The sequence below is a fragment of the Canis aureus genome, chromosome 4, assembly GCF_053574225.1.
Source record: "Canis aureus isolate CA01 chromosome 4, VMU_Caureus_v.1.0, whole genome shotgun sequence".
Lineage (NCBI taxonomy): Eukaryota > Metazoa > Chordata > Mammalia > Carnivora > Canidae > Canis > Canis aureus.
The window spans coordinates 53,448,144-53,472,287 of record NC_135614.1 but is presented as its reverse complement, the minus strand read 5'-3'; the positions used below and the strand labels follow the sequence as shown (position 1 = coordinate 53,472,287).

The following is a 24,144-nucleotide window of genomic DNA, read 5'->3' as shown; positions in this document are numbered from 1 at the left end:
ACAGGATCACTCTGTATTATTTCATACAACCACATGTGAATCTACAACTATATGAATAAAAAATTCAACTAAATAAAAGGCATCATTAATCAAAACATCCTTCAACAGGTGAATGGATATGCAAACTAGTAATCCACAGGAAGAAATATTATACAGCAATACAAAGAAATGAGCTATCAAGTCATGAAAAGACATGGAATTTTAAATGCATAGTGCTAAATAAAAGAAGCCAATCTGAAAAGGCTATATACTGTATGACTCCAACTATATGACATTCTGGAAAAGGTAAAACTATGGAGATAGTAAAAAGATTAATGGTTGCCAGGCATTTGCCAGGGATAGGGGAAGGATGAATAGGTGGAGCACAGGGGCAATGAAACCATTCTATATGATACTGTAATGGTGGATATGTAACATCCTGCATTTGTCCAAACCCATATAATACAAAATAATAAAAATTAATCCTACTATAAGCTATAAACTTTATACTGTGTTAACAATGATGTATCACATAGCACATCAGTTCTAATAAATGTATCAGACTAATGCAAGGTGTTAATAATGGAAACATAGGGTGGGATTGAGGGAGTCTATGAGAACTTGCTATATCTTCCACTCATTTTTCTGTAAACCTAAAACTTCTCTACAAATTAAATCTTTATATCATCAACACTACACAGCCCACATTCTCTACCTTACCTGTCTGCTAAACCATTCATTCTTTACAGACCCCTTGAATATTACAACCAAAAGATATCATCCAATCTAGCTTCCAACTAAGAGTTTTCAAATGTAGTGTAATAGGAACAATGTAGCAGAGAAGGAACCCTAAATTCACCCACAGGAAGACTGTATATTTAAACACTTAGTATAGGTCTAAATGTTTAAAACACATAGTTTAGTTGATAGTATATATTATCAACATTTAGTTGATACAGGATTGAATCATCTGCATGGGAACACTGGTTATCTCATGCATGTGAGAAGCTCTGAATTGATGGATTCACGTGGCTTTGAATAATTTTAAAACCGAAAAAAAATAATAAAACCGAGTGTGATTCTTAATAAATACCATTAGGATCAAAAATAAGTGTTATGCTATATGTTGGCAAATCGAACTCCAGTAAAAAAATATACAAAAAAATAGGTCATCACATGGGATTCATAAAAGAAAATAATAAAAGAAGACCTCAGTAGTTAAGACACTGCAGATTTATCCAACTCCTCTTTTTGAGGCTTAGAAAACTGAGGCCCAAGAAATTTAAAAGCATCCTCAAGGTCACAGGACAAATTAAGAGCAGGGGTAAGCCTGAAGGGAAACTCCCAGACTCCAGATCCAGTTCTCACCTATAGTAGCCTCTGGCTTCTCAAAACAAACCCCTGGCTTAAGTCTTTTCTCTCCTAACTCTGCTGGGATCTTCTAGGACGTATATCTGGGTTCAATGTGACTGACTATACTTTCAGTATTATATACATAAAAATGGTCTGCAGCAGTTAGGAGTTAGGTCTTCATTAACTTTGTCCTTTACAATATCCTTGACTGATATGGAATGAGATAGTCTCTGAAACCTGCCTGATTGCTAGTTTCTATCTGGTTGAAAGATCCCAAATAACTCATTAAAAATTATGGAGGACGCGTGAACCTACAGGACTTAGCAGAGCAGAACTGTGGGAGAAAGGGAGTGCGTAACCAAATTAAATCCACTCTTTAAGGCTCAAGGCAAAAATATCTCTTCAAAAGCAGACATCTCTAAATCCTCAGATACTGATGCTAAAACAATTTGGACCTTTGAAAACTAAACTCAGATTCTCTCTCCTGAACTGTGACACATACTCAACATAAAAGCTAATTAGTGACCTGAAACTTGGTCCCCATTCTGTGGGTCAGGATACCTCTGATGACTCTTGATGGTGTCATTGGCATTGAACATGTGCTCTCCATTTGTGTGTTCCCACTGGCTATTTTAAGTAGCAGTGAGCCAACACATACAGGATCGCCATGTGTGTTCTCTACAATGAGACCTTGACACATGGATGTGAAAATTGGGAGCAAGAAAACAGCATATTAGTCAACAGCTCATATTCTAGAGTCAGAGAGTCCTGAGTCTGAACTCCAACTCCATTGCTTACTAACCTTAGCTAAGTCACTCAATCATAGGAATAGGTGTGAGCCTACTTTTTTTTTTTTTTTATTGGAGTTCAATTTGCCAACATATAGCATAACACCCAGTACTCATCCCATCAAGTGCCCCGCTAGTGTGAGCCTACTTTATTCCAGGCCTATTCTATGAAGAAGCAGCAATGAACAAGACAGATAAATTATTTGTCCACCAATTAGTGTTCATCAGAGACAGAAAGGTATTTTCAGGCAGTAAGTAAGCAATAAAAGCAAATTTCTGGATGTGAAAATTTCCAAGAAAAAAATAAAATGGGACAGAGTGATACCTAGGTGAGAGCTATTTTGGATTGGGTGATTAAGGAAGGTGTCTCTGAAAAGGTGATGTTTTTAGTTGAAATATAAGTAAAAGACGTAGCTGGCTATTCACTGAAGCCACAGAAGAATTTTCTAGGAGGATGGAATAGCAAGTGCAAAGATCTCAAGGCAGGAATGACTTTGGTGTATTTTGAGGAAGAGAAATGAAAGAAAATAAAGGAAGGCCAAGGTGCTGGTTTGGAACAAAGTAAGCAAGGGAAAGAGCAGTGGAAAAATAAGTAAGATTATCCATGCAAAACACTTTGTACAGTGTCTCACATATAATAAAAGCTCTGGAAGTTACAACTTAAAAAGTGACAGAATGTAAGAAAATCTTTTGTTTTTAAGTCTCACTAAATACAGGCATCGTCAGAAGCAATGTCCATTGGCAACAGTGATCAAATCAAACACTTTTAAACATCTATCCTTTCATGTATTTTACATTTCTTCAATAGTGACTGTACTTAATGTAGAAATTTATTTCCTCTAAGTGCAGAGCCACCACTCATCAAATCGTGTTCATAAGGATTCCTTCTCAGTGATGCATATTTTCTGCCAAGGCCCAGCATAAGGCGCATGCCAAGATACATATTTGCCCAATAAGCCGTAATGGTTTAATATATCAGGTTGAAAATCCACCATTTGTATTTACCATGTTATGTGAATTAATCCTGTATTCTGAAACTATCATTAGAGCTGCTTTCAGTATAATTAATCAGCGTGGTGCATCTTGAAATTATTCTGTATGAAGAGAGTGATTGCAGCTCGGGCCCCCCTAGCATTCTGTTGGTAAAGAATTTAATTGCAAGATGTGCTGTTTGTCAAAACAATATAAAACAGGGGGTGGGGGACGGTGGGAGAGAAATAAAAAGGATACAAATATTTCTTTCTTTATTTAAGTGCCTTTTTTTTTTTATTGGTGTTCAATTTACTAACATACAGAATAACCCCCAGTGCCCGTCACCCATTCACTCCCACCCCCTGCCCTCCTCCCCTTTATTTAAGTGCCTTTAAAAGCAGACTGAAACTGCAGAGGTAGGGCATGTGTTTTAAGAATCCTCTAATCACACGCTATAATATATTGATTCAGAGCCTCTGTGGGCTTTTGAATAAATAACAAGGATTTCCCAAAATTTATAGGATTCACCAAAAACCAAGAGCAGAGAGTTGCCTTTTACTGTCATTTCCCATGCCAGCATTTTTAAAAGAACGCACTTTTGGTGGGAATTTGGGATGATAAACTGGTGGTTTCTACTCATATTTTCTATCCCCCGCTCCATATGACTAATAAGTGAAAGAGGATTGTTTGTCTCCTCCAATAAACATGAGATAAGCATGAATTTGGAGCCTGCTGTTCTCTCCGCTCAGAAAATTCTTCTGGCTCTTCTCAGGATAGTTTATTCTTATCCTGTAGCTCTGAGCTTACATATCACGTCCTCAGAAGTTTTCCCTGGTCACCCACTTTAAATCAGGTTCCTATCCCCCATCCCACATGTATTCTCTCTCATATTATTAATATTTCTTATAGAAATAATGAAAAATGTTTTAATAATTTGTAATTAACAACTTGAAAACATTATAGCAACTGATGGTGCTAGTTACCCACACATCCATTTTCTCTCCTTCTCAGGCTGTACAAGTAGACATTGGCAAGTCGCTCTGTGGTTCTATAAGGCCATGTGACAGATTTGACAAGGGTCATTTCTGAGGTTTTTAAGAAGTCCATGAGCCCCCTCCATGTACTCTGTACCCTTCAGTTGGATGGACAGAGACAAACAAAGTTTTAGGGGATAGGAGAGACAGACACACAAAACAAAAAGAATGAGGTGCCTGGGTTGAGCATCTGCCTTCAGCTCAGGTCATGATCCCGGGGTCCTGAGATCAAGTCCCACATCAGCCTCCCCTTGAGGAGCCTACTTCTTCCCCTGTCTGTGTCTCTACCGCTCTCTGTATCTCCAATAAATAAATAAATAAATAAATAAATAAATAAATAAATAAACAAATAAATAAAATATTTTTTTAAAAAAGAGCCCTGATCCCCCAAATCACTTTATGTACAAGATCCATTCACTGACCAAGAACACCTGCCTTGTATCATCATGTGAACAAGAAATAACCTGTTGTGAGTGAGCCATTATATTCTTTGCTCTATTTATTAGAGTAGCCAGTATCCTAACAAATAGACCCCAACTAGAATATAAGCTTCATTACGACAAACACCCTGTCTTTCTTGTTCATCACGATATACTCACCACCTACCACATCAATAAATACTACTGAGTACATGCATGCATGAAGGAAGGAATATATCTTAAATTTATATTCATCTATAGTCATATATCTAACACTTATATGTGAATATGGATTTGTAGCCTTTTGAAAAATTTTGTCGAAGGGATAAGATGAATTTGGAGACTTATACCTTACTTCCCAGTCCCCAGGTACTCCGGCATCTACTGTGATGACAGCTTGTACCCACTTCCTGTTCCTTCCCTCATCATCCTCATTCTGCCAGCCCCAACAAGGAAAGCTATTGATAAGGATTTAAATCTTCACCTGGAATTGTCTAGCTCCTGTCAGTTAAAAATCAGACCCATGACATGGTTTTAATACAGTCCTTTAACATTAGCATCTTTTTAGTGTCAAGATGAAGAAACAGGCTCATTTAGACACAGTGTATTTCTCCCTGTCATGAGCTGTTTCCATCTTACCTTACCCCCACTTTCTCCTCTCCTCCCCACTTCCTCACACCCACCAGAACTGAATGAAGCCTGTATCCACTGTTGTATTTGAGCAAGTTTGTTGCCCTAGCCACAGCCTGGGGATTTCAAAAGAAAACATCCATTGTAAATTAAGAAGAAGGAGGGGGAAAAAAAAGATTGTACCAGAATTTCTACAAGGTTTATTCCATAAAGCCTTAAAGTATGGACACAGCCGAGTTCTGCAGAAAGTGATTAATTTCTTGAAAACGCTAAGGTCACACTAATTGACATGACCTGTGTAATTAAGTAGTCTCTGTTTACACACCAGAAGCTCAGCCGCTGTGAGGCTGAGTTTGCTTGACAGAATGTCTTTACATGTCAAGAGATCAACAACCTTTCTTATGTCCTCCTCAGTCACCTACAGAGGCCCCTGATTGCTGTTCAGAGGAGACACGCTCTGGTGTGGCTGTATGAAGATCAGGCTGGCCTGGTGAGCATACAAAATGAGATGAGAGAAAAGCAGCAGCCACTATTGTTGGAGAGAGCCCACTTAATAGTCAGGAGAGCACATTTTCGATCAGATGTCTCTAGGTCTTAGGTTTTCAGTATAACTGGGAAAAGCCACATTGAGATGTCAAGGGTAGGCCAGAGTTTTCTCATGCTAAAGAGACACTTTCTCATTCCTCCTTAAAGGCAATAGCAACATAAAACCTACTTCCTAATGGTGTACTATGAGAGAAATGAGGAAAATTCTGTCTTCTTCACAGGCAACCTTCAACCAATGTCTCTATGATGCATCTCTGTCAGTCAGGGTAGCTGCAGGGAAAATTAATTTTCCCCCTCTTAGGCAAGTCATAAGATTTGGGAACTTCAGTATGGTTTCTTCACAGAGTACTCTGAAACATCAGGGGCCATTTTCCTCATGCTCCATCATGGGTCTTTCTTGCTCTGGAGAAGTGGCCCAAACCACCATAAGTTAAGTAAAGCTGAAGCCATCTTCTGAGTAATAGCTTCTCTTTCTAAGGTTCATACAAGTAGAAACTGGCCAGCGCTGTAGCTCTGTTCAGAAACAATGCTCATGTTCTTCTCCTTCCATACAACTCCACTCTCTGCCTGATGAACTTTGGTGGCATTCCAGTATTCATGCAGATGGTAGCTTTAGGCTTGTTATAGGGCAAACACCTCTCATTGGCTTTCCTGAAGGGCCAGCACATGTTCATGGGTAGCCACTCTGGCTCTCAGCTGTTGAGAGACCTCCTTATTTTCTCTGCACTAAGTCTCTCCATACAGATTCTAAACAGCTTCTTTACTGTTCCACATTTATAACACCTGAGTCAGACCACTGGGTTGAATTACCACCTCTTCACTACCTAGTGGATGTGTGACTTTGAGCAAATTGCTTCACTCCTCTAAGCCTCAGTTCCTCATGTGTAAAATTACATTTTACAAATATAATATTTGCATGTTCCTAGCAGGGACATTGTGAAGACAAAATGATAACTCGTGTAAAATACTTAGCATGATACCTCTCATATAATAAGTACCTAATAAATGTTAGTTTTATCATTACCATCATCTTGGCCAATGTCCATAGATGTATATCAAGGTACACATATAAGCATGTGTATTTATACAAACTTATATGGAACACACTGAATGTAGATACAGATATAAACAGTCATCTCCCCAGTGTTTAATGTAACTAGGAATAAACCAAGACAGAGAACATAGGAAGAAAAGTCAGCTTGTGGTGGAGGCACAAAAAAAGAAAAAAAGAAAAGAAAAGAAAAGAAAAGAAAGAAAAGAAAAGAAAAGAAAAGAAAAGAAAAGAAAAGAAAAGAAAAGAAAAGAAAAAAATAAAAGAAAATAAAGAAAAGAAAAGAAGAAAAGAAAGAAAAGAAAAAAAGAAAAGAAAGAAGAAAAGAAAAGAAAGAAAAAAAGAAAAGAAAAGAAAAGAAAAGAAAAAAGAAAAGAAAAGATGATGACAATGAATGTTGGGTTCACTGAGATGAAGTTCCTGGAAGTCTCTGACAGGCAGCTCAGCTAGGTCTGGATCTGGATGTCAGGTCTTAGGGAACCTGACTCAAGAGATCTGAGTGCCCAAATAGTATTTAAAATGCTGAGGATGGAGAAGATATTCAAGAGAGCTCTACAAAGTGAGAAGAGATCTGGATCTCAAAAGAAAACTTAGAAACGGCAACATATACAGGAGAGCAAATGAACAGCATCCCTTCGAGAAGGCTGAGAATGAGTGAATGTTGTTGTGGAATCCAAGATGGTTTCAAGAAGCATGAAATGATGCAGAGAACCATAGGAGGAAATCTTCATGAAAGAAACAAGATTGAGGGAAAAAAATAGGTTCAGTAGGGATATTTGGGGTGTTATTTTAACTCTATTGAGGTAATTTGTCCATTCTCTAATTGCATAAACATCCACATGCCTACATGCATAAGACCATGTGCTAATTGTGGAAAATTATAATTAATGAAACGTGTAAACATACTTAGATACAAAACAAAATGCATCAGTGTTCATTCTACCATAAGGTCCCTCTCTATCCTCTCCCAGGAAGTGATGAGTGGGTGATGGGGACAAAGCAGGTTAAATCTGAGACCCAGTAAGGAATTTGTCTCTGATTGTGGAAAGAGCTCTTCCTCAACTCAAAAATTAACTCTATAGTGGCCAAGGTTGCTGCTTCTATTTAGAGAAATCTACCTACATTAGACTCACAGGAAAGAGCATATGTATTTGAAGGACAGTATGTACTTTGTGTCAGGTAGTTCTCATGCCTAATAAAAAAGAGCATTCTTTGGGATTGTAGCACTGTCACCAGGAAGAGTTTGTCAGATGTCATTAGGTATAAGATCAGACCAATGACTCTCTAGAGGGGCAATTTTGCATCTTCACTCCAATCAGGAAATACCGACAAATGTCTGGAGACATTTGGAGTTGTCATGACTAGGCTAGGGGCTGGGGGAGTTTCTCTACTGGCCTCTATGGGTATAGGCCAGTGACAAACTGTAAATGTCCTGCAGTGAGTAGGACGAATCTATGCACCTACATAAGTGTGACAAAGGATTATCTAGTCTAAAATGTCAGTTGTAAAAAAAAAAATAAAAATAAATAAAAAAAGAAAATGTCAGTTGTGCTTAGGTTGAGAAACCCTGTACTAAAATAATAACCCAGTTTTAGTTTATCACAAGTACTTTCTCCAAAAGCTTTTATATTTTATTGTTTGCAAATTAGTTATGTATACAAAATGTTATCATTCGTATGTTGCAAAATAAGCAGAATCATAATTTTTACTCCATTTTAGAATTGAGGAAATTGAGGCTTTCCAGAAACTCAATTCATGCCCCCTTGTCTCAGTAGCCCTTCTGTTAAACACAGAATGACTATTTTATCTACAAAAATAAAGCTTTCTAGATACTATCAAAAATAATGGACTGAGTTGGTTTTTCATCTCATATAAGAGCTACATTTCTATAATTTAAGGATCTCAGACATTTCACTAGCCAGGTCCTTTGAAGAAAACAGGGCCCCAGAAGTCTTATATAAATACTCTTTTAGGTTCCCAATGTCACCAAAGTCAATCTCTAACTTTGCTGCCCTGAGAAGCACAGCAAAGTTGATCCTGATATTCATAAGGCATGACACATGTCTATTAGACACGTTTATTAGACATTAATTGGTTCGTGCCTGGATATGCTTTGTTCCTAACCCAAGCTTGGTCAGGAGATACATATGGTTCATCTTAAGGCCAAAGCAAGCTGCAAAACAGTTTATAATGAAAGCCAACCTCATGTTGCAGGACACTGAGCAATACACACTTAGTGGCATCAGATGTGTTGTTTATCAGCAAAGCTAACTCCAACTCAACACACACACACACACACAAAAAAAAAAAAAATCCTGTGTGGGAACAAGAGAACCCAAGTCTTCCAACTTGGTTGGAAGTCGGCAGCTAGACAGGAGAATCATTTCCCAGGGAACTAGGATACAGGGATTCTCTTTACTCATCTCTGTCAGGACAAAAGATGGTGACGCCAAAATGATTTTACAAAAATACTTCAGGATCTTGAAAGACATTGTCTTCTTTCTACTGAATTTGTCCTTATTGAGACCAATAAGTCTCATCTTTCAAAAAAATATCATCTTGGAGACAAAGAGATCCTGACATCTAAAAATCAATGCTCAGAATCATCGCATCCCTTTCTCCCATCAGAGGATGTGCAGCTAAAATTTTTCAAGATTCTCTCAGAGATCATACATTTCAATCTACACTTAAAGCTGACTAACTATACCTAAGAGTATACTTTAAACACCACACTGTTTTCACTGAAAGGTCATATGGGTGAAAAATATATATATATATGTCATTACTCTGATAGGAAAATGAACGTTGATCATACAAATGAGTTAGCCATAAAATGAGATGGAAAGCAACACAAGTCTAGAACCTTGCTCTTCAAAGTGTGGTCCATGGCACCTGCATCACTGGGGAGCTTGTTAAAAATGGAGAGTTTCAGGTCCCCTTGAGACCTCAATTAGCAGTTTAACAAGATCCCCAAGGAGTTCTTGACACCTTCAAGTTTGAGAAGCACCAGCATCTAGAACTTAGCAACCTTTCCTAAAACTCAACTACCATTTTGTGTCTTCGAAATTAACACTTTGCTTTCACATCTTTTGCCATCAGTAATGTATAATTATACAAGGCAAACATAACCCTTGTGCTTTGAATGGTGGCAGATCTGACTGCTGTTTGAGGACTTTCACACATGCTGTACAAGGATGTTGCTGACACAGAACTAAGTGTCATCCATATTACTCTAGATGTGCCCTGCTGTACCAGGGGTCTGTTTTTTATAGACAATTACTGCTGACAATTTCCAAAATTGGAAGGGGAGAACAGAGAGAAAGGAAGAAGAGGACATAATCCTAAAACAGAACAAAGCTCTTATTTAACAGTTGTCTACTTGTAATACTTTCAAAAAATCCATCATTTCTACGAACTTCACTTAACGTGCAACGGTTTAAGCCTGTGAGTCCATTCAGGAAGCCACACTAGGCTCAAAGGACAAAACTGCCTCAACCAGTGACCACAAGTGCTTCACTTGCAACTCTTCCCTAATAAAAACAACTCCTAGAGTGCAGATACCCGGGGGACCAGGAGCCTCACCTGCTCATCACCTCTGGGGAAATAAATAGACTCTGTATCTTCTTCTGCCTAAGACTTTTTTACCCTCTTCTGATATTCATGCATTATTGAGATTTAAGAAAGAGAAGACAAACCCACCTGGAATCTCCGCATGTCACGTGGGTTTCCTGCATTCTTTAGGCAATTTTGGTTACATTTGAGGAAAAATTTCAAGAAGAACCTGTGAAGAAACAAATTATCACAGTTAATATTTCAGTCCTGAGACAGAAGGGAAGAAAAAGGTAGTAAGTTGCATTTGGGTTGTGCATTCTATTCTCCAAGTATTTTCTGAAATATTTAGGATGGTGTTAGAGCCAGTATTTTGTTTAAAGCTTTAGCCTTTGTTTTGCATCCAAGCTGGACTTTCTCTATGAAGGAAACACCTTCAGTAAAGCCAATAGATCTCACAAAAGAATTAAGCCTCCAAAGGAAGTATTTTTACTCAGACAGAGGGAAGGTCTTCACCATAATTTAAGATAGATTCCAATTGGGTATAATTGCCTGAGAATTACTCACGGTTCCCAACAACATGTAATTTAAGCCCTGTAAATTCACAGACGATGAACCAGCAAAATGCACGCTGGATGAATATAAGGAGATGGTAAACACTTTTATTTTAGCATCTCCAAATAAAATACCTTAATTAGCAGTACCCACAAGAAGCAGATAAGATTCACATACTGACTAAAGTCCTTTGAGTTCTCAAAGATTTCCTGTATGTTTTTCTTACAGAGCCTATCTGTGATTGAATAAGAACCTCACCACCACCTTGATCCCTGAATTGGTTCTAGAGTGCGATCCATGAGTTTTGGTGACCAAAAGTCCCAATTTGCCAGGAACAATCCCAGTTTACACTGTGTTGTAAGTATTAATAGTACCCACTTTAACTCTCAAAGTGTCCTGTCACGGATGATAAATTAGATGGTCACCTTATAACTTTCTGAGTTATTTCTTTTAAAAAATATTTTTTTAATTTATTTTGAGAGAGAGAGAGAGAGTGCATGAATGCACAAGCCAGGGGGAGGCGCAGAGGAGGGAGAGTCTCAAGCAGACTCTTTGCTGAGCACGGAGCCACACATGGGGCTCAATCTCACGACCCTGAGACCATGACATGAGCTGAAACCAAGAGACAGATGCTTGACCATCTGAGCCACCCAGGCACCTCCTGAATTATTTCTTAGGTTGTAGTTGTTAAAGTCTATACCAGGAGGACAGCAGTTATCAAAAGAGTGCTATTAGGACATCTAGGTTGACGATCTACATGTTCTCCATTGGCCCATGTTTGAAGAAAGAAGCATGTTAAAAGCCATCCTAAGTTCTCCATTATCTTTTACTTTTAGGCTGATGGATGTCAGGCACAAATATTTTCCAAAAACATCAGAATGCATTAAAATGCCAGTCAGTTAAATTCTTGTAGGTATTTCTTTTCTTCACCTTTCTCCCACTTCAAATCTACGCTAGAGTATAAAATTCCCACCTTGATACACATAACTTGTGAAGAACTATCACACCACGATGCCTCAGTTTAGCTCTGAGCACAAAGTCTAGTAAGGAAATAACACAGGGGTCTTCAGAAACAAGAACACAGAACAGAGTGGCACTGAACTGAACCAGTTTCCGAATAATGAACTGAGAGAGGTCCCAAAAGAATCTCTCTCCTCTCTGTCCCTCGGGAGAGTATGGTGTAGGAGTAGCTCTTTGAAGAGCAACAATAACTTTTTCAACTGAAAGAACATGTTAAAATGTCAACATCTTCCTGAAATGACTCTTTCAACATTATGCACTGTTCAACCACCCATCAATAAAAGCAGGCCTCTGAATAATCATCTGTTCCTACTTCCAGTTTCTCTCCACAGAGCCCAAAGTTTATCAACCTTTCGTACAAGATAAATGACTTGTGGAACATCACTGAAGGCCAAATTTGTAAAAATGGAATCTGGCTCTGGCACCCCTTCCCTAGTACGAGGAATGGCACTGTCATTCCCAGGGGCCATCAATTGGTCCTGACTCCTGTCCCTTTTCCAAAGGAAGACTTGGGAAGGGATGGAGACTTGAGGGAGGAGTCACAACCCCAAGTGCCTCCACACTGTCCTTTCCTCTGAGCTCTCAGAAGGCCAGCGCTGAGTGGCTGTGTGATAGCACGAGGCTTTCAGAAGCTAAGGTGGTGAAACTCAAAGATAGTGAGGCAGCCATCTTCTTGGGTTCGGGTCAAAGACATCTGAAATGTGAAAACTGGCTGCTTCTTTCAGGCACAGCTCCGTGGAAGGGCATTTTTAAAAGCCACGCCAAGCCCCATGAGAGGCCTGAATGCCACTAAGTGACAGTGACAACCAGTGTGGTGGTGTGGAGGAAAAGCCATAGCCTTTAGAAGTACCCAGAATGGGGTTCATATCCCAACTCTGACAGGTACTGCTTGTATGTTTTTGGATACATAGCTCAACTTTTCTGCACCGCACTTCCCTTATCTGTAAACTGGGTATAGTGACAGTCCCTTCTTTGTAAGACAGTTGTAAACATGAGTTGCAAGAACACCTGGCACCTGGTAAGCATGGCAACGGTGGCAGGAGTAATAATGGTTTCCATGTATTACATACTAAGAACTTCAAATACATTTTCCCCATTTAATCCCCCTAAATAACCTCTGCTATTAATGCCATTTTATGGATGGAGAAACTGAGGTTCGGAGAAGTTAAAAAACTTGCCCAATGATTAGTAACTCTGAGTCCAGAACTTAAATTTGGCCAGAGCTTGTACTCCTTTAACGATTATGCTACAGTAATTTCAGTAATAATAGAAGTAGTAGAGTACGGATATTAGTACTACCTGTACCATCAGTAGTCCCTACACCACAATGGCATTCACACTAGTAAGTGTAAATAAGAGTAACTCTACAAATAAGAATAACTATTAGCATTATTATTTCCATACCAGTAGCAGAAGTACTGTGGAGGGACACATCATTGCCATTCCTCTCCAGTGTCCCCCACCCCTGGTTCCCCAGGGTTGATAATACTGCCGCGGGTGTGTGTCTAAGACATTTGAGCCCAGACCCGACAGCCAGATTCAGGCTGTGTTAGAAGGAGCTGTCAGCACACCCTCTGGCATCTTCAAGTCAGACAACTGCTAGCCACCATGAGGGGAGCCATCTGGTGCCAAAATGGATTTTGAAAGACAAGCAAACAGGACGCTAGCTCTGCCAGATAGAAACAGAATCAAGGGAGCAGGGGATCTTCTGCCTTAACGATGAGCAGGGGCGAGGTGCCTGTCACCAGCCCATCGTTAGCACAAAAGCTATGCTGGGCACACACCGGATCCCTGTTACCCTAAGCTGCCCTGTCACTTGGCCTGTTGGCAGAATGTCCTGCCCGCCCTCTCGACAGTGGATTGCTTGCTGAAATTGAAGGCTTGACCATCTGTCGCAGGGAAGAGACGGCATCAACGGGTGCCTGGGGCCTCACACAAGCCCTTATGTGGCAAAGACGCTCTGAAGGGCCCGTTCTTTTGGGGAAAGCCAGCCTTACCCCAGGGGGAGCCTCAGGAATTCTTTCAAAGTTTCCCCTAAGTAGATGCCAAATGCCTGACCCTGTCGGATCACACTTCCTTAAAGGAACTGAGAGGAGTTAGAAGTAGGAGTTAAAAATATCCCCACTGAGAGACAGAGTTAGACGTGGCACACACATTTTGGGGATGATTTATCGGGCTGTTTTTAAGGCATTTGTAAACCAGGGACGCATGCATGTCTGCTGGCCTATGGAGAGGATCTCGGATTCCGAGGGGGTTTCTAACAAAACAGAGGTTATTGAAACTCAAAACCTCACTTTTGTCTCATGAATTGCCACATTTTGTGTGGCGGGTGTGTTTGATAAAGTGTTGTCAGGAGAAAGAGTGTGGCAGCCTTATCCCAACCGTGGGAAACAGACTGGAGGCAGGACAAAGCCCCTATTGACCCTGTAGAGTTCCAAGGAGTTACAGAAACTCCAGGAAATAGCCCAACCAGAACCAAACTACAGTCTTTTTTGGGGAATGGAAGAGGTGAGGCAAGAAACCCAACACCCTTCTGTTAACCTTCAGTATGAATAATATCATGTTATGTTCATACAGTGTTGTATGATTCAAAGCACTTATATCTCCAGTATCTCACTAAATGCTCACAGAAGTCCTATAAATTAGGCATGCCAGGAATTATCAACCTATTTAAAGAAAAGTAAGACTCAACAAAATTAAGATATTTATCTATAGTCAAAACTAAACCCATACTCTGTATTAGTCAAAGGACTCCTTATAAGTTTTTTTTCGCATGAATCACAGGACTTTATAAATGACCTAAACTATCACTTAGGATAACTTTTTCATTATGCATATGAGAAAATTGAGAGATCAGGAGACATGATAACAGCCACAGAGTTACAATAGTTATGATAGCTAGGCCTACAATCTACATGTCCTGATTTTTAGTTGTATGATTTTTTTCAAGACAATGTTAGGTTTCCAAAAGCCAACCCAATAAGTGCTCAACACTTGAGCTATTGAACTTTTTAGTCAGCTACCTCAATTAGGAAAGTGACAGTCATAAAACTAAAAGTGACATTCTATTAAAAGTTGTGTCTGGGTTCATCAATCAGACTAATGTAGGACATTAGCCCATCATTGAACATTAACTGAACCGAACACATACATTTGCAGAACAAAATTGTTTATTCAATGGTTTACCCTTATCACATTTTCCCAACTGATACATAGTCAGTACATTGAGTCTCCTTCCTTTTTTTCTTTTTTTTTTCTTTTTTTTTTTTTTTTTTGAGTCTCCTTCCATTTGACTAGCACAGTGCTAGATACCAAAGATACTTCTAGGCTCCCCCAAAAGGAAAATTCATTGATTTAGCCAACAGAACCTGATCCATCTATCCAAGGACATAAAATAACAACAAATAAAAATCATCTCTGTATTCTCAGCACATAACACAGGATTCAGAACCCAGTGGGTTTCCAGTTAATCTGTTCGACTAAACAAAATCCAGGACTTCCAAGGAGTAGAAAGAGAATGTTCTACAATAAAGACAGCAGTAGACAAGAGCTTGGATTGGAGATAAAATAATCCTGGGTAAACTTCTGCAGTTCCCTGAACCTTAGCGGCCTTATTAAAAAACATGGGCATAACAGTATTTCTCCCCAGCACCACTATGTGGCATTCATCATAATCCTAACTCTACTGTTTAATTAATTGTGTGACTTTAGACAAATCACATAATTTCTCTGTGCCTCAAATTTCTCATCTGTAAAGTGGGAGAAATACTTTAGAGGGTCACTGATAATTAAATAACATATGTGAAATGTTTAAATAGTACCCAGCATAGAGAAAGGAATAATTATTTTCATCGTCATTTATTTCTGGCAACTGCTCCCTACCCAGCACTAAGAATGTTCAGATTTTCAGATATAAAAAGTATTCTCTCTTGGAATGTTAAGGTTAAGAAAAAGAGCAAAGACCTATGTAACTGACAAGAACTGTAGGTTTCATTGAATGACCTACAAAAAGAAAAAAGAAGAAGCAAGGAGAGACAATAATGACTAGAGCGGCTTTACCCAAAGGCCAAGCAAGACACAGAAAGAAGAGAGATACCAGCTTAAACCATGGAGGACTCCAGAGAGTCAGAACTGAAGGGCACACGTGGTAAAACCAACCAGTAGGCAACAGCTTGTACATCATTAAATATTATGCAAAGCACTGTAATAGATCTAGGGTGAGCAGGTTGAGTTTTTACCTCCGCCACCCAAATTCTGAAAAAAAACCACGTTTGGATGTTTTTGCTGCTTTCATAATGTCTAGGCTAGAAAAGAAAAACATCAAGGCACACCTAAACCAGAACATAAAACCCCAATTTGCAGTCTTAAGGCTCCCCAAAAGTTCCTCTGACTTATGCCCACAGATGGTTATGTGGCAGATGATCCTTTCCAAAGATATTCAGGACACGGAGACTCACTCAGCCCCAACACAGGAAACAGCTGTGTGGAAATACTGTGGGGTCCCGTCTGTGGGAAGTTCAAGTTGCTCCCACACACACTGACTGGAGGGTAGAGAGGGAAATGCCTCATGAATCAAAGGGCCTTTTTGGAGTCCTCTCCATAGACTGCCCCATCATCTTTGCTTTGACAACGCTGTACAGAACCGCCTGCCCTCATGACCAAATCCACTGCCCAGATATAACCGAGAAAGGCTTTCCAGGAGTACCAGCATTCTCCCAAATTGAAAATATTTAACCAGAAAGCAGCTATCCCTACCCAGACCTCTCAAGCTGCCAGAGGCTTTTTCAGAAACACCATCACTACCCCATGGTCACCCTCCACAGAGAGGTAAACAAGAGTCCCATGGTCACGGCCATGAAAAATAGATCTCCCTTGAAAACAGGGGAGTCAAAACAGCTAGAAAGAAAAAACTCTATTTTCAATGTCAACATTTTGGGTTCCTCATACACAGAAGAAGTTGTAGAGTACAGTTCATCCATGTGAAAATATGATACCCGTAAGTCTGCCAAAATCCCAAGGATGCCACAAGGGCAGGCTGAGGAGGCCAAACCTTTGTAAGGGCAAAGGGTTCTCACCACCAGGCTGACCTTTCCTTTTCTGATGTTAAACTGCACTATTGGGAGAGCATCTGCCTTGACTCAAACCACTGCAATTCTGTTTGAAAGGCAAGGAAGGAGGAAAGAGAGAAATAAGATCACGAAGGGGACTCTTTGCAGACGAAGCAAATTCTCTTCTCTCTCCCCACCGTAGAAGGTGGAATTGTCCCAAGTTGTGGCACTATCTTGGGGATCCCAGGGGGAGAGCATGTGGCTGCCCGTATTACGGGCCACTGACTTCAAGGAGTTTACTTTTTCTCCTGGCCAAGATCCCTCAGATCTTGGGCATTTCTGGAAAGTGTTCTCAGTCTGCAGGGATGAGCATGATCAACTTGTTAAGCATTTGTTACCTCAGAGTTTGGCCTTGATGGAAGGACATAATTAGTGGCAAGAATTTACAAAAAAAAAAAAAAAAAAGGTGTTGGGATAGAATAGCAGCAGACGAAAGAATTTAAAAATAGCTTTTAAAAAAAGGATGCACTATAAATGAGTCTCCTCATGCTAGATGTCAAATCTGAAAGCTAGGAAAAAGCATCAGGATAGTGAAAAGGGAAAGAGGGGGACATATAACCATTGGCCAGCAGGGGAAGAATAAATTGCAATTCTTTAGAAATGACACAGGGAAGAGAAGTCAGAGCAAGGGTGCTGCCGCTTAAGACCTACTGCTGCAAGGTTTGAATGGAAATTAAGTGAGAAAGTCTGACACGTCCAAGGAATTGTAAGCTTATGTGTTGTAGAGAAGGTGTTCGTCTTCAGGGATACTCTTTCACAAAGATTACTCAAGTGCCGAGTGTTTCTTGCCAAAAATGCATGCAGGTACAAACACTGGCCCTTGGCAGACATTTGAAGTCATCCTAAGAGACTGTTTTGCAGCAGGAATGAAGGCAGAGAACAAACTCAAGTGTATGTTTGTCCTTCTCAGGGCTGGGGACAAACTAAGGACATATTCATCTTAAGCCGTTTTCATTACAAGGAGCATGATGGGCAAGGAATCACCCAGCACAGAACTCCTGCAGACCAAGGGACAGGATTTGAAACAGGCATCAGGTATTGGGATCCTGGGTCACTAGTACAAGGCTGGAAAAGAGGCAAATGCAAGCAGTAACGTTACTTTAATAACAGTGACGCACTCCAACAAGCCAAGCATAAAAAGTGAGATAGGGAGTCTCACTCAATGCCTCAACTTAGTAGTTATTATAGCAAACACATGAATAAACACTGTGGGGTCCCTGTTCTTAGTGCTTTACATGTATTAATTCACAACAACCCTATGAAGTACTAACTCTATTCTCATCTCAACGATACTGAGATACTGAGATATAGTACTTAGGTAATTTGCCCAAGATTTCCTATCTAGCAAGTGGTAGAGCTTGGATTTAAATGCACACAGTTTGGCTTCAAAGTCCACATCCATTAAACTACAGTCCTTTGTATTTATACATATTATATTATAGCAGTACAGATCATTGACCATATCTGACTATACTTGTATCACTTTCAGATTCATTCAAAATGAGAAAAAAAAGTCAGCATAAAAATGTCTGGTATTGTCACTAGAATATTCCCAATTACAAATTTTAATGTGTTTCAATTTTGCCCATGACCACTTTCGCCTATTTCAAATGCATTTTAACTATAATGAAGGCCCAGTCAGTGAGTGGGTCTGGTAATAGAGCCAAACCGAATTTGGAGAATGATGGCTAAAGCAAAACCAATATAATCTGGGTCTCTTGGGAGAAGTCAATGAACATCATTTCAAGGGTTTATTTATATATTATGTAGATACCAGTCCCATAAGTCACTATCTTTGAGTGACTTTTTCACACATAGAAAGCCACAGGTTGAAAATCAAAGGCTTTTGATACCCCTCTGTTTAACACCTACGTGTTTAAGATTTTAAAGCAGACTCATTTAGAATCTGATGTTAGAATTTCACTTTTCCTCCTAGGTACTCAAAAGGTTTCGATATTAATGTCCCCCGTGGAGGTGATAGATGTCAGAGAGAGATCAAAAAGTTTAAGTTCATAGTAACGGAAGCATGTGGGTTTTTTTCTGGATGCTCAACTCTTTCTTCAAGATGTTATAAAGTATGAACATTCAGTGTCATTCATTTAGTCAACCAACAGATTTCCCTCCAGAGCTTAATATGTACCAATTCTTCCCCTTTAATACCAGTTGTATTGAGATCACAATTACTTTGGTTCAAGTTTTCCTCCAGAAGAAAGATAAGACAGAGGAAAGCATTTAAAATCAAACTTCCAGGAAAACTTTTGGACTCTGAGGATGACAGAGTATTCGAGCATTTTCCAAGAAAGGTTGAATACCCATGAATCAGGGAATCTTTCAAAGTTCCTATAGGTGTTAAGATTCTACTTTTCCAGACACATTGGCCTCCTCTTGCCTCCCAGCATTCTTTGCTTCAATCACATTGAGTTACATCCTGTCCCCTGAACATAAAGTTTCCTTCCTGCTTTCACCATAGGCTGCCTTCCTGGGTCTAAAATGCCTTCCCTGCTTCCACACCATCTGAGTTTCCCATAATTCTACTTACCCTTCCCGATGCAGTGTACATGCCCTGAGCCCATGAAACCTTCCCAAATACCCCAGCTAGAATTAACCACTTTTTCTCTCCACTCTATTACAGCTCCTGTCACAATTGTCTTCACATCTTGTACTCCAGTTAGTTAAGTAATCACATGACTCTCCATGACACTACAGACACTTTTAGAGTCCCATTCTGTTCCTCATAGACCTAGTATGGCTGCATATAGAAACGGAAAATGAATGTCTGATTTAAATTGACTGTAAATATGAATGGCAGTAACTTTGAATCATGGCACAAAGATTCTTTCTTTCCTCTATTTTTTCCTATATTTTCTGAATTTTCTATAAATTGGATTACTTTAAGAAAAAAAATCAACCTTATTGTTATAAAAATTGAAGTAAGTATCATTCAGCATAGAACCTAGGAAATGTTGCTCCCATACTGTGATGGATAAATTAAGAACTAAAAACGATGAGTGTCTTCACCAAAGTCTTTATGCTCTAGATTTGCCAGTTAATTCAAATGAGAATAGTTAAGAGCCATCCATCTCACACTTTGTAAAATGTAGATCATTTATTAGTTTCACGTATGCATAATTCATAAAAGACTATCAACTGGGCAGACTCCACAGTATTGATGTCCTCAACTTCCTAGTTTAAAAAAATCTCGACATCAAAATATTATCTCTAAGTTAAACTTTCCATTGTTCTTAAAGCATTTAAGCATAACCCAGAGGGACAAAAGGACATGTAACTAATAATATGAAATGGATCTCCTCTCTCTAAAATTCTACATACCCTTCTGATGACTTTGTTGAAATACAGTGATTAAGCTCTTTATGGTTTGCTATTTCTTGGTTCAGCCTACTTCCTTAAGTCATCCATTTATTCATTCAGTCCATCTTTCATCCAGTAAGTATTTACTAAGCACCTACTATGGACTAAGCACAAGCATAGAGACAACTTTTTCCCTGTCCTTATGGAAGCTCACCAAAATATACTTTCTGGATCACTGGCATCAGAATTATCAGGGAATTTGCCCTGGTTAGGAGGTAAGGTACTCAAATAATTTTTAGGGACATTGAACCTTGAGAATCAATATCCAATTTATACTTTAAAAATCAACAGTAATGTCAATACCATGTAATAAAAACACAATGATGGTGTTATGCATCAGAAATACTTAACTGCAGAGAAAGGATAAACATCTAATTGTGTGTCATGGAAACTGAACACAAAAACTTATGTCAAATCACCTCTGAGTAAAAAGAAAAATTAAATTTCTTCACCCATTCTACTTTATCTCCAGCACAAGCCACAGAAAAGAAAGGAGTTTCTGGTTGCCAGAGTAAGCTGATATTTGACAACTTTTTGCTTCAAAGAAAAGAAACAAGCTTACTTTTCTACCAGAAAGATAAAAAATAAAAGAAAAAAGCCATCAGCTAAAAATCTGTGTTCCAAGAGGAAAAGTATAGTCTTGCTAAAGATGAAAATTGTTTTTGAAACCTGCTGAAATCATCAGCACCCTTTCAAAAATCCACTTCATTTGTCTGTTCACTTTTCTGGACACACCTTCCCTGATCCCAATCTCAGCACCATCATGCACTGCCCCCCATCCTCTGGGCTCACACACCATTGGGGATAATAAATTTAATTTGAGCAATGGCTTTCATAGAAAAAAAAATTACTGCATTCCAACAAGTCACACAAGCTGAGTTCAGACAAAAACAAGTGACTCCTTAATTTGGATTTAAAGCTCAGGATCAGTCTCCAAATAAAAATGACCAGTGAGCATTATGCCCACAGAGCACTGACAATAATCTCATGAGCTCCAAATTATTCCAGTTTATATTATAATGATCCAATAAGTCTGCGTGTTCTAGTCCATAAAAATTTAAGAAGAAATTTATCATTTTAAAATCATAATGCAAAATAGAGTCTGACACTTTATTAAGCACTATTTATCATGATATCATGAGGATGCTGATGGGAAAATGAAACTAAAGCAATATTGTAGACCAACAATGACACAATTTAGTCTTTCTGGGGGTGCTTTGTACTCACAGGTCATACCCCCTTGCCCTCCCTACCATGTGTCACTCTTTAACAGCTTAAATCAGAAGCATTGGAAATGAAACTCCAGAGAAGCTTTTATCATGAAAATTGCTCAAAAACTTAATAAAACAAACCCACTAGAATGGGTTGAGACCTTAGAAATCTTCTAGTGCAGATATTCTTAACCTAGAGTCCATGGGTAATCTACTGGAATTCTTGAACACCAGGAACATTGAATCCAAATTTTTGCACACATGTTTCTGCAGAATGGGTCCAGAGTTTTCACAGGTTGTGGAAGAAGTCTGTGAGCTGACTGCCCAGAATCCATTTTCCCCTTTTTTCATAACTGTCTTCTATTCTCCTTTTGGAAAACTTCCTCCCCTTCATTCAAGAGTCCTTGTATTTCAGCAGCACAAACTCATTCCAAGCCTGGACAAGAGTGCTGCTTGTGATCTGGGTCTGGCTAGTCACAATATCACATCCTCCAACTATGTAATTGCCTTAGAGATAGACATGTGACCTAAATCAAGCCAATCAGGCCCAATCCAAGCTAGTCACAGGATATTTGTTTGAGTGGCCAGAAAACAGTTGATAGTTGGGTTCTGGTTTACTAGAGTTGAACCCAGAAAGATAATAAGGCTGGGTTGCTTACAAACTCTATACTTAAAAAGGAGTCCATAATAGAATATAATCCATTGCCCTATCTGATAGAGATCATAGGACAAGGAACTGGGATAGGTGGTGAGGAGAGAAGACAGGGAGAGCTAATATCAGACAATGCCCTCCACAAAAGGTAGAAAGATGAAGATGGAATTACCGACACAATGGTTAAGTGGAGAAGGGAGCAGAAGGGAAGGGTCTCAAAAAGGTATGTAAAAGAGAAAGGATACTCTATCTATTGAGCCCTGGTAATTTTAGACTATATAACTGCAACATCCTATGGCTTCCTCCTAAGTCATATATATCTATATTAGTCTATATAAGATACAGATATAGATATATTCTAAGTAGGAACTATCAATGCATCAACGAGGCTGTGTATATAACCACAGATAGTACCAGGAGCTATATGAATGGAAGAGTAAATATCTTGTCTACAATGGACAGCCTTGGCTATTCTCCAGCCAACTGACTCCGGAGAGTATATAAAGATAGTTTTGCCAGAGACTCTCATTTCAAGAGAAGCTGGAAATACATACTGCTAAGTGTGAAACTTGCCAGTCTTCCAGAAGACATAAGGGCCAGACAAAACAAATCTAGAAAAGTTTGCATCTCTTGTTGTAAACTGTAATAACCAAAGTAGTAGCAACTCATTTGCCTGTGTGGCCAGCGTGGGACTTCTTCATGTCCATCTTCAAGTTTTAAAAAATTATACTATAAGAAGAACCCCCGTGGCTCCACTAAATGAGATTCTTCTCCTTAAAAATAACAAAAGTAGTTCTTGCTTTTAAAGTAATGGCATGTTTTCTTTTGTTTTGCTATTTCTCAGCATCCTTGTCACCTGAAATCCAGATGTGGTAAAGCTTGATTTTCTCCCAGGTCTTTGGCAGCTGACGTGTTGGGTAAAGGGAGAGGTTGGGAAGAGTGTCTGCAGCCAAAAGCAAAAGGGAAGGCAAGGCATATTCACCAGCATGAAGCTGTCCACGGACAGTGAAGACAGACAGGGAAAACCTCCCATGCCTGCCTCTTCACAGCTGGATTTCCCAGGGTACTTAATTCAATCAGAAACAGTAAGTTTTAGTAGCATTTTACAACCAATTAACCATGCAGGAAAAAAACCACTTGACTCTGTGCCTTCCTCCTGGCTTCTGAAGAGTCTGTGGCCTCAAAAGTCAGCAATTTGGAACTTTCTCTATGAAAGAAGACACCATCAGCCCAGTACAAGCAACTCTTCTTCCTTCTTATACTTAATGGGAGGACACTTGAATCTGGTCAGGCCTCATTGGCATAATAATCACTCCCATTTTTAATATGAAAAGCTCCCATTTCACTCAGGGTGGGCCAGTCACGGGCATTTACAGGAATCATTCCATAAGCACATTAGTTAGGTAGTAATAATATCCCCACTTCACAGAGTATATTCATACTCAGGCCAGAGAGATTGGTGAAAGAGACCAATCATAAATGGCAGAACTAGAAAAAAAAAAAAAAAAGGCAGAACTGGGATCTGAGGTCAGAATACAGTTTATAACAGGGAGCAAGACTATATTATTGGGCTCACTACTTATCCTTGTACCCAGTTAGAAATTAAACTATGTGATTAGAGCATGCTTCTGGTATTATAAGGATAAATCTCTTTGGATGAAAAAGAGATATTCAAATTTGTGCAAAGTTCTATTAGTAATTATTCTTCTCTAAATCAACAGTTTAAAAAAAATAGGCTATAGTTTTAAAACCATGTTTCAGGGACGCCTGGGTGGCTCAGTGGTTGAGCGTCTGCCTTTGGCCTGGGGTGTGATACTGGAGTCCTGGGATCGAGTCCCGCGTCGGGCTCCCTGCATGAAGCCTGCTTCTCCTCTCTCTGCCTGTGTCTCTGCCTTTCTCTCTGTGTGT

The 24,144-nt window shown here is 39.3% G+C and overlaps 1 protein-coding gene and 1 long non-coding RNA gene across 16 annotated transcripts in view; one reads left to right on the top strand and one right to left on the bottom strand.

The window, feature by feature from the left end:
• Positions 1–24,144, bottom strand: part of EBF1 (EBF transcription factor 1) — a 392,209-nt gene that overhangs the window by 129,358 nt on the left and 238,707 nt on the right. For all 14 annotated transcript variants that reach the window (XM_077895685.1, XM_077895690.1, XM_077895687.1 and 11 more), the window contains one exon: positions 10,472–10,553. In XM_077895685.1, coding sequence (XP_077751811.1) covers positions 10,472–10,553 — 82 coding nt within the window. The remainder of the gene's footprint in view (positions 1–10,471; positions 10,554–24,144) is intronic.
• The window catches only part of LOC144312730 (uncharacterized), a 29,050-nt gene that overhangs the window by 2,557 nt on the left and 2,349 nt on the right, over positions 1–24,144 (top strand). Inside the window, exons 1-4 of one of the 2 annotated variants that reach the window (XR_013378309.1) lie at positions 5,424–5,665; positions 11,105–11,233; positions 17,915–18,039; positions 23,081–23,321. This is a non-coding gene — a long non-coding RNA (uncharacterized LOC144312730). Of the gene's footprint in view, positions 1–5,423; positions 5,666–11,104; positions 11,234–17,914; positions 18,040–23,080; positions 23,322–24,144 lie in introns of those variants that run through there. The other variant, XR_013378307.1, reaches the window with a different exon arrangement.